This window comes from Oratosquilla oratoria, chromosome 14 (genome assembly GCF_046742065.1).
Source record: "Oratosquilla oratoria isolate Oo_2021 chromosome 14, ASM4674206v1, whole genome shotgun sequence".
Lineage (NCBI taxonomy): Eukaryota > Metazoa > Arthropoda > Malacostraca > Stomatopoda > Squillidae > Oratosquilla > Oratosquilla oratoria.
Genome location: NC_134790.1, coordinates 61,826,636 through 61,837,798, shown reverse-complemented (window position 1 = coordinate 61,837,798; position 11,163 = coordinate 61,826,636). Strand labels below are relative to the sequence as shown.

At 42.7% G+C, this 11,163-nt stretch overlaps 1 protein-coding gene across 1 annotated transcript; it reads left to right on the top strand.

The window, feature by feature from the left end:
• Window positions 1–9,688: 9,688 nt before the first annotated feature.
• LOC143032889 (uncharacterized) lies at window positions 9,689–10,540 on the top strand. The gene is made up of 2 exons (XM_076198108.1): window positions 9,689–9,817; window positions 9,941–10,540. Exon 2 carries the CDS (start codon window positions 10,034–10,036, stop codon window positions 10,538–10,540), a length of 507 nt encoding a protein of 168 aa, XP_076054223.1. The 5' UTR covers window positions 9,689–9,817; window positions 9,941–10,033.
• Window positions 10,541–11,163: the final 623 nt, after the last annotated feature.

Sequence of the window (11,163 nt, the reverse complement as noted above, 5' to 3'; positions counted from 1 at the left end):
AAGTTCATCAAATACATATTTGAAATTTTAATTTCACCTAATCTATAAAGCGATGCGACACTCCCTTAATACACCATCAAGTGAGGCCTAGCTAAGGCTTCCGTCCACCTACAGAGGGGATGATGTCTACTTTTACCCACACTGGCCCTCTGAACCACGCGGTGGGCCTCCGTGACCCAGGGGTGGAGGCTGGCCGACCGACCGATTTTTACGACCTTCCACCCAACACTAGGATCCTTTTCACAATACGATTTTGGCACTCCCAGACACCGTCGCAATACTCAATCACTGTTTTGCACTTCTAGATAATATTGGAGTGTTTGATTACTGCAAATTCCTTGTGTAGCATCGGTGCGGTCACCACCCATTTTTTTTTTTTTTTCCACCAACACATGGCACTCCCACCACCTCAAATTACTGGCAATGTAGGAGCGCCATCCAAGCATGTCTATTTCTCATAAATTTTCATCAGGGACATCTTTTCCCATCTGAATCCTTTAATCAAGTTGGCCATTACAATCGTGATCGAACAACCAGAATCTCCTGGCGTTCTTGCACGTCCTCCTCTTAACCAGACATTCACGATCGGCATAATGCTTGGGAGTGCCGTCTCTGTACTGGTTGGGCAGTAACTGGCACAACAGCCACCCCTCATCTATTTCCTTGATCACGGTGTCTAGCGATGTGCCCTGGTTTGCCACAGTAACAGATGGTCTGCCCCAGCATCTCTCCACATTCCCTTGCTCTATGTCCTGACCTTCCACATTGATAACATCTGATCACCTTAGGTGGCTCCCTCTATCTCCTTTTCTCTCAGTGGTCCATGGTTATATTCATCCCTGAGCTTCTCTATTTCTCATGTTGGGTGAATCATACTGGTATCTCACTTGGCCTATAGTAGACGCAACGAGAACTGGCCGCTAAGGCGGGGTTAGGGAATTTCCCGGTATTGCCACATCTCAACAGATAGCACGGTCCGCACGGCTCGCCCACCCGCTCTCTCTCTCTCTCTCTATATATATATATGTAATATATTTATCCATGGCGAGAACGTGCGTGTGGATGCAATGTTCTGAATGCAGTGTGGGGGCGTAGCCAGAGAAGGGATAAGAGTGGAAACGTCGCTCTCTCCCGCACATATGCCATGTCCACGAATCGAGGAAACGAAACCTTTGTATAGAAAACATTGCTTTGATTTATACCTCAGTGGTGGTGTGTGACTAAAAATTATAATATAATTATATGTGGCAACATTATAAAATCATAAAATAAAGTTTAAAATTAAATAGAATTATAAAATAATTATATGTGGCAACACAGGGGGAATCTCCGTGCTCCGCCCTAACGGCCAGTTTTCGATGCACCGAGTATAGTGAAAGTCCTATTGGTTCCTTGGTTGTAATGATGGCTAAATGTTTATCATTACTTGCCTTCATCAGGATTCACAATTGGCAATCTGTTTGTTCCAAGCTTTCTTCTCTCCATCTCACAAGTCCAGCTAACCTTCTAATTTCATTGGCAATTTAAACACATTGACCTATTCATCTGTCCACTGTATTTTTCATCGCTGACCAAATATGTCAAACATACTCTGTACAAGTCTCCTTCAGTCTTTTCTGTATCTGTCTGATCTGCATCATTCATCTCTAGGTATATTGCTAATGCATCTCCTAGATTAAGAGCCATGTAACTAGATACATCACTGATGCCAGCTGACTTGACCACTAACTCTGCCTTTTTTAGCCAGGCTATGACATCTCCATTACCATCAAATGCCTTTAGGGTTACATAAGTCATCATGAACAGTTCCCCACTTGTGCTATTTGCCTTCTCCATGGCCTAGATAGCTTGTAGGGTGAAAGTGTGTAATTCAACTCACCTTAGCATTAGGTCACCAGCTTGATAAATTCCCAGCCAAACTGGAAGACACCCCCAGATGTCCAGACAGGCAAAACTCCTTAGTGAAGGCTGAGGAAAACTGGAGGCAGACACTATGTATTGGCATGGTGGGATGATAAACCCACCACATTGAATCAAGTAAGCCAAGTAAGTTAGCAATGTTCCTTCTTTTACTCCTCATTGTCACAGGACAGATTGACAAGGTCATTTTAACTGCTCTTTCATTCACTAATGATACCTGTATAATTCAATTACTGGGACTACGTGTCTATCTTTTCTCCATTGCACTTCTTTCACTTACATCTTTTTTCTTCCCTCTCTCACACGACACTCACTCATCCTCTTGGTCAATGGCACATGCACACATTCTACGGGTGACCTTTGCCCCCTGTGCCATTACCAACTGCATATCCATGCTCACCATAGATATAACTTATTTTTTTTTTTTTTCTCATTTGCCTCTTTCCTAACCCGAATATATATTTCTAAAATTTCCCCTCATGCTAACTTCCTAGACTTGCTGATTACTTTGTCTGCTATAGTTGCATCTTGAACTTTATTTTAATTGGACATGCACCATTCCTCTTGTACTGACCTACCCTACACATTTTATTGATTTTATCTGTAACATCCGAGTCATTTCCTAGAATCAGAGGTAATTCTAGCTCTCCTGTTCCTGGTGTACCTTCCTTGAGGTGATGTGGTCTTCTTGCCAACCTAAGAGTATGGCACATCTAGATTTATCAACTACATCTCTGATCTTTTTTTTTTCTTTATAATCTTTACTAGAAAATGGAGAAAAGTGGGAAGTGAGCCAGCTGTTGTTTGCAGACGACACTGCACTTGTGGCAGGATAGGATGAGGGAGTCATATGAGAGGTACAAAGAAAAGAAAAGTAAAGCAAAAGGTAAAGGAGGCAAAGAGGAGAGCAGATGAGAAGTGGGGTAAGAGTATGACAGAAAATTTTGAAAGTAATAAAAAGATGGTTTGGAAAGAAATTAAGAGAGGAAGAGGAGGCAATTCAAGTAGAGAAAAGGTAAAAGGTGCAGATGGAGAGATGATAATGGAAGAGAAGGCAGTAAGGGGAAGATGGGCAGAATATTTTAGGGAGTTGCTAAATGTGAAGGAGGATAGGGAGGGAAAGATAGTTGCAGTGGGAAATACTAAGAAAATGACCGTGATGAGCGAGGAAAATGGAAGAGAAATAAGGAAGGATGAAGTGAAGGCAGTTGTCAAGATGATGAAAGCAGGTAAAGCACCTGGTCTGGATGAATGCCAGGCAGAATGTCTAAAAAAAAAGGAGGTACAGTGATGGTGGACTGGCTGGTGAGGTTATTTAGTGTTTGCTGGAGAGAGGGTAGAGTGCCGGAGGACTGGAGGAGTGCCTATATAGTTCCACTTTACAAGGGAAAAGGGGACAAGTGTGAATGTAGTAGTTTCAGAGGGATTAGCTTGTTAAGTGTAGTTGGGAAGGCTTATGGGAGGATCTTGATTGAGAGGATTAGGAGAAGAACAGAGGGAGTAATTGGTGAGGAACAGTGTGGATTTAGGACAGGTAGAGGTTGTGTAGATCAGATCTTTGTGGTAAGACAGATATGTGAGAAGGCTATAGGAAAGGGGAAGGATGTTTTTTTGGGTTTTATTGATCTGGAAAAGGCTTACGATAGGGTAGACAGAAAGGCACTGTGGGAGGTTATGCAGATATATGGGATAGGAGGAAAGCTTCTAGGAGCTGTCAAGAGTTTTTATGATAGTAGAGCTTGTGTCAGGATTAGAAATGGAGAGAGTGAGTGGTTCAAGGTAAAGGTGGGACTTTGTCAAGGATGCGTTATGTCGCCCTGGCTGTTCAACTTATACATGGATGGGGTAGTGCGAGAGGTAAATGCAAGGGTAGTGGGTCAGGGATTGGAGATGGTTAAAGAAAATGGAGAAAAGTGGGAGGTGAGCCAGCTGTTGTTTGCGGACGACACTGCGCTTATGGCAGGATCGGAGGAGGGATTGAGGAAGTTGGTGACAGAGTTTGGGAGAGTATGTGATAGAAGAAAGCTAAAGATAAATGTGGGTAAAAGGTGATGAGATGTACAAGGGGTGAAAGTGGCAGTAGACTGGAAGTGAGCATTAAGGGAGAGTGACTGGAGGAAGTGGATAGTTTTAGATACTTGGGTGCAAATGTGGCAGGAAAAGGTGGAGTGAAGGTGGAGGTAGAATGTAGATTGAGAGAAGCGAGTAAATGCCTTGGTGGATTGAAGAGTGTAATGAGGAATAGACATTTGGGAATGGATACTAAGAGGAGACTGTATGAAGGAGTGATTGTGCCAACAGCACTGTATGGGGGCAGAAACATGGAACATAAGAGAGGAAGAGAGAAGGAGTTTGAATGTGTTTGAGATGAGGTGTCTGAGAAGTATGATGGGGGTTACTAGGCTAGAGTGAGAAATGAGGAGGTGAGGAGGAGAACGGGGGTGGAAAGGGAGTTGGGAGATAGGGTTGATGAAAGAGTTTTAGGATGGTTTGGACACATGGAAAGAATGAGTGAAGAAAGACTAGTAAAAGAAGTATGGAAGGCAGATGTGGAGGGAGTGAACATGAAGGGACATCCTAGGATGAGGTGGATGGATGGGGTGAAGGGGGCTTTGGGGAAGAGGGGAATGTCTGTTGAGGAAGAACGGGAGAGGACAGAAGACAGGGGTGAATGGAGAATGGTTGTATATGGATGATGTTGTGATGCATGAGGTGGAATGGGCAGGGGGATGGGGGGCGAGGTAGTATGTGTGAGCAAAATTTGACATAGCCCGAAGGGATTTCTCCCCGTCTTCACCTTTTATGCATGGGGGGATGGAGAGGGGAGTCGCCGATTTAATGAAGCGGCCTTGCTGTGTATGTGCTGTGTCTTGTGACACTGCCTCTGTCCCAGGGCAGTGAACAATGTGCATGGATGACCCGTCATCCAGGAGGTGCTAAGATAAGAGGGAGGGTGGAGGGGTGTGGAGTGTATTCAGGGATGGAATGGGTGGGAATGATTTTATGCCTTTTCCTTTTTGGCTACCTCCCTTGTAAGGGGGAAAAAGCCTTGGTATATGTATGTACTAATCTTTCCTCTAGCTCATCAGTTTTTCACTGTTGTTCCATGATCTCTTGAAAGGTTTTTGTATCCCTTATCCTCATTTGCTGTTGACCTATTCTTGTTTTTTCCATAGCATTGAGAAGACTTTTTCTCACATTTGTCAGTTTTATTTCCCCTTTTAGTTTAGCAATCTCTGCTTTCTGAGTCAGGCTTGTTTCTTTATCTTGCTCAAGCTTTTGCTCTAGATCATATAATCTTGACTCATGGCATGAAAGACCTCTCAATCATTTCAAATCAATTGCAATTTCACTTATCCCCATGGAAGAGTTCCATCCATCTCAAAACCTGTATTTTTCTTAGCATCACATTGGTCAATTTACTCAATGGAATTACTCACTTGTTTCTTGGAAACCTAAATTTGCCATTATTAGTGTAAACATATAAGAAAAGACAACATTTTGTAATGTTAACAAACTAGAATGAATTTTGATCTCATTTAGTTTCCAATCATGAGCAACATTGGAGATGGAAAATCACCTTTTTCCCTCCTTGACTTTCCCAAAGCTGGAACAAGTAATTTTATGCCTCTACAAACCTGAATAACATTGCTTCCCCCCTTGTCCACTCAACTGGCTAACATTTCCATCTGGTGGTGCACTTCAAAGGCTAAATCTATGAGTGTTGGTTGTCGCCTATATTCATCTAATTGTTTACCTAATTGTAGCATACAGGAAAGGAGTAATGTTTGTTGGGTCCCATCTCCTACTCTCCAATTTATCACACCTAGCCTCAAACTCAAGTACAGTTCCAACATTACCTATATCCTTAATTTCCAATGATCATGTTTAGATTTGAATTAATTTGTTGTTCCAGCTTGGGCTATATCACCTTTGAAGCTATTCCAAGTATTTATGCGTCTCTATGGAAAACTGTATTTTTTCAAATCTTTTAGATATGTAATCTTTCTTAATATGTTCTCATGACCTCTTAAAGCCTTCCTATCCCTATCAAGTGATCTCTTCCATCAATATAATTTATCACCTTCAGTGACCTGGATACTGTAATCACGTCACCTCTTTCTCTTTGATCTTTCAAAGTTGGTAGACCCACTGCTTTTAGTCTCTCCTCACATAGTTTATCTGCCAAGTTGGGAACCAGTTTGGTTGCTACCCTTTGCATCCTCTCGATCGTACTTATATCTTTCATTCTGCATGGGAACCATACCACAGCTGCATATACTAGGATCAGGGTTTCTATGAGTTTTTTTCTATAATTTTTTTCATCCATATACTGTGGGACTGTTTCTATGTTACTGGTTTAAAGTGGTAGGAAGAGGAGAGCAATCACTGGTTTTCAGCTCCCCATGAGTGAAAAAGTGTAAGAGACACAGATGAAATTAATAGATACTGTATATTGGGGTCAGTCCAGAGACCAAGTGTCAGGCCTTTAGGGCTGTACCTCCTGATGGAGGTGAGGGGGTTGACAGGTTTCCAAAATGGACAGCTTGGCTGTCCATCTTACAGAACCACCATATGCAGGTACCCATCATTGGTCCCTTCAGAATTTTATGTATGTTAATAAAAGAAATGGAGGTATAAATAATATTTATTTGTAGAATGGCTAGAGCAACCTGTGACTAGCATGTTACTGTATAAGATGACATTATTGGAATGTGTCAATTTTCAATAATGCATATACTACAAAAATAAAATAAAGAATTTATGGCCTATAAAGAAAATTATTCATTCCAACCATGTCCCTCAAAACTATGTATAAATCAAGAGCCTTTAAATCTGTTCAAGTACTCTTGGCATGCAATGATGAAGAAATTGTATACTTGAATTTCAGTATATGAACAGGTTAGTGTCAATTTTTCTTTGTTGTTTTGTTTCTTCCGCCTTGAGACCTTAAACAAAGAATATCACATCAATGTACAAACATATATATACCAAAGGCTTTTTCCCCCCTTACACAGGAGGTAGCCAAAAGACAAGGCATAGAAACCATTGCCACATCAATTTATTTTGAATATATAACATCAATACCAAACTCTACTCATATAAACACTTAGGGAGTACAAATAGTGCGTGCTGCTTGCTTGTTAAACTTCAAATCTCACTAGTGTGACAGGTTTCTATGCTTCATATTAATCACTAGTCCTAGTGATGAATAAAAGCATCATAGTTATCAACTTCAAGTGAAAGTAGCCCTATAAATAAGAAATGAGACTGTGACAAATAGTTCCTAGTGAAATCAAGAGCCTGAAAGAATTTTACACAGTGAGAAAATATAAATCTGTATACAGTATTCTTTCAACATTCTTAACTTTGGGGGACAAACCCAATAATATAAATTTGATGAACAATGAGATACAAAGGTGATAGACAAACAAGTAAACCAACCTTAAGTGATGAAATATATACAAATACATTATGGTTACACAGTGGTACCATGGAACTCATTCCTGGAGGTTATTCAAGTTCTAAAAAGTTTGTGTCCTACAATTTTTTTTTTTTTTTCCAACTTAAATATCAATGTGATATATGCAGTACACTAATTTTCTTTTAAAGAAGAAATAGTTCAAGTATTCCAGGATACTGTCTTTTCACTGAAACATACAAATAAAATGCAGTACCATGTGATACAGCCATCTTTGTTTGTTTTGAGTCCCAAGAAATATTTAACTTCTGGGGCAAAATTTCCTCAAAAAAGTTAATTGGCCTCTAGAGGATTTAAGTTCCAAGGTACCACTGTAAACATATTTGTGTATGAGTGTTTTAAAATCTAAAAAATTCTTCTTGGTTAAGTATATATCATTTGAAAAATTGGTTTTAGTAATTAACACCTTATAATGGTGGAATTTATATACTACACTAATCCTGTCAGTGTGGTGATGATTCCTACTGCTAAAAATTTATCACGGGCATCAAATAATCAAAACGAGTTAACATACAAATCACATCTGTACCATTACAATATCCTCAAAAAGTTCTGTCTATAAGACAGCCTCCTTCATATGTATATACATCACTTATCTTCATTGTGAAGGCATACTTAGGTCACTCCAACAGCAGGAAGGTTATTAGATAAAACATATTGTAATAATAAAGCTGCCTCAAGTTTCACTGACTGGAGGCATACAGCTCCACAGTGGTTGTCAATAGTTCTTGGCCACTCCAATAGATCTCTGGGAAGAAACTATGTTGTGTTAAGATGGGTTAGTTTCTGTGTCACTGCCTGACAGCAGTAGCTGGGAACAGTTACTAGATGTCAGCTTCCCTTGTGTGAAAAGTTTTAAGATATACCAATGAAGTTAAGAGAGATTTTGAACCTGAAGTTTTACCCAATACATGCCTTCAGTACAAGAGCATAACTGGCTTCTTTCTAACTAAAAACACATTTCTTCAAGTGAAGATGAGGGGGAGGCCACATGCTGTTAAGGTTTAGAATACTGTATTCCAATTACCCGTTCCACTACATAAGCATGATAGTGTTCTTCAATTCTGAAGGGACTCAAATAAAGCCCTTCAGTATGAAGGCATAATTTGGTGGTCTTCTGCAAAGAAGTTCCAGTAATTTTGACTTAAGTATGGCCCTCATATTGAAAGGTGAAAGCTCATGTAACTTTACTTATAATCATCATTATACCTCTTAAGCAAGGCTGACACTTGCACGATTCTGTGGCACGCATTTGCACGACTCGAGTCATGCCAGTGCGCAAACTAGTCGTCAACTGGCATGAACTGTGCGTAAAACCATCGTGACTGCGTGCCATGTTGGGACGAGAATTTTGAAATGTTCAAAATTTTGGTCACGACAAAATTTCGCAACCGAGTCGTGAACTATGCGCAAACTGTTCGTGAACTTGTCGGGACGATGCGTGCCAGTGCGTGGCAATGCGCGCCATGCCACGACTGTCACGAATAGTTCACAAACAACTCACGTCGAGTTCACGACATGTTCACGAGCAGTTCACGACTACTGTGCGACAGTGGCGCTCGCGTTGGTGCGGGGGTATATGTAGAGCTTCCTTGACACTGCTCACCATTCCAGAGATCGCCAGCGAAGAGACAACTTGTATCACAGAGACAACATGCCTAAAACAGAGCAGACACAAGGAAGAGCAAAGCAGAGAAAGCCAGAAGCCGACAGGCCAGAGGCTGAGACCACTGAGAGAGATCATTCCCCCCAGTCATCCATATCAAGTGTCGATGTTATCCCGGAGACACAGCAGGATCCACTCGAAAGCCAGAGACAGCCATTGAGTGAGGACGAGGCTACCAGGCAGCAGAAGAAGCGGGTCCAGGTGTCCAAGAAAGAAATCCCTGAGTACCGCTGGACAGAAGAGGCCTAGTTGAGGTTGGCCGAGCTTGTGAAAGAGAACCCCCAGCTGTATGACAAGAAGCAGGAGTGGCTCAATGTGGCGGCCAAGAACAGCTGGTGGGACTGAGTCGGAGAGCAGCTGGAGCCTCCTGCCACTGGTCCCCAATGCAAGAAGCACTACGAGAACATGAGAACCAGGGTGGGGAAGATTATGAAGAAGGAAAAGAAGAGTGGGGCTGGCCAGCCACAGAGGAGTGCCCGTGATAACCAGATCATAGATACTTGGAGTTTCCTGATGCAACACATCATCCGGGGAGAGACAGTCCCCAGTGAGAAGTTTGCTGTCCCAGAGTCAGCTGCAGTGACGACGATGATGAAGTGAGGTCCACAGGCTCCCAGAGCCAAGCATCTACTACCACTGGGAAGGGCAAGGGCAAGGGGAAGCGGTCCAGGCCACCAACAACAGAGACAGCCACCACAACTGCCGACACCGGGGTGACCCAGAGCGACCTCAGTGATGCAGTGAAGCAGGTGAGAATCCCAATGTCTACATGCAGATTGTATTCCAGTTTGATCCATTGCTCTTGACATGACATGTGCAATATGTTGCATTGAAATGCTGTACTAAATTGTTCCAATGTTTGTATGTTTCAGATCCTCTCTAAAGCAGATTCCTTGGGGGCCAGCCACTCCTACACCGGCCAACAGAAGATCGTACACGATTTTGCGTGCCTGCTGGAAGGGCACATGCAGGGCATCCCGGAGGACTCCTGGCATGAATTCCAGATAGACTGTCTCAACCTTGTCCACCGCTACAGGCAGCGGCGTCAGCTCTTCCAGCAGCCACAGCAACAACCACCCATGACCTGGCCAGCCCCACAGCAGCAGCAACCTTGGCAGCAACCTCCAGCCAGTCAGCCATCACCTCTAACCTGGATGCCGCCCCAGTCACCACAGTCTTCAGGCCAGTCCTCCTGGACCCGTACCACGGAGTGGGAACCAGGGATGCCACCTGCACCGTCAGCCACCCTTGTCCAGGCTCCTTCACCAACACCTTCAGTGTCGTCCCTGTCAGCCACCTTGAAGACACCTGTGACACCACTCAGCTTCCCGGCCCTGACCCCGGGGTCCGTCGACAGCAGCCTAGAGGGTATTTCACCCTCAACCCTCTTCACCTCCAAGGAACTCGACACACCACCAGTCCAACGGGTATCCCCAGGCAGCGGTACCAGCACCAGCAAGGACACTGAGTGAGAGACTTTTGGCAGTCAGAGCCATTGAGAGACTTTTAAATATTTGTAAATAGTTGTACATATTTGTTGTTTGCTGTTTTCATGTTAATAAATTGTTATCTTATTTCAAAACACTTGTTTTTCTTTTTAACCTTAAAATAAAGTTAAAGAGAAACGAAACGAAACGAAAAAAAAAGTAAATGAAAAAGAAACGAAAAAATAAAGGACAACAAAAAAACAACAACAAAACTCCCCTCCCCCACTCACCCAAAAAAAAGCAAAAAGAAAAGAAGAAATGGAAGTAAACAAACATCAAGAGAAACGAAAAGAAAGAGAAACGGAAGAGAAACTCAAGAAACGAAGGATTTCGTTTTTTGGGGGGGGTGAGGGGACTTTCTTGTGTTTCTTTTCCGTTTCTCTTTCTGCTGCTGAGGTGGGTGCCAAGGTTGCTGCTGCTGTGGGGCTGGCCAGGTCATGGGTGGTTGTTGCTGTGGCTGCTGGAAGAGCTGATGCCGCTGCCTGTAGCAGTTCGGATCCAAGAAAAGAAGGAAAGACACTCTCCTCCCCCAACCCCAAAGACAAGAAAAGGAAAAGAGTGTTTTTTTTCTTCTTTTTTTTGGGGGGGGGGATCATCTTTTCTCATTA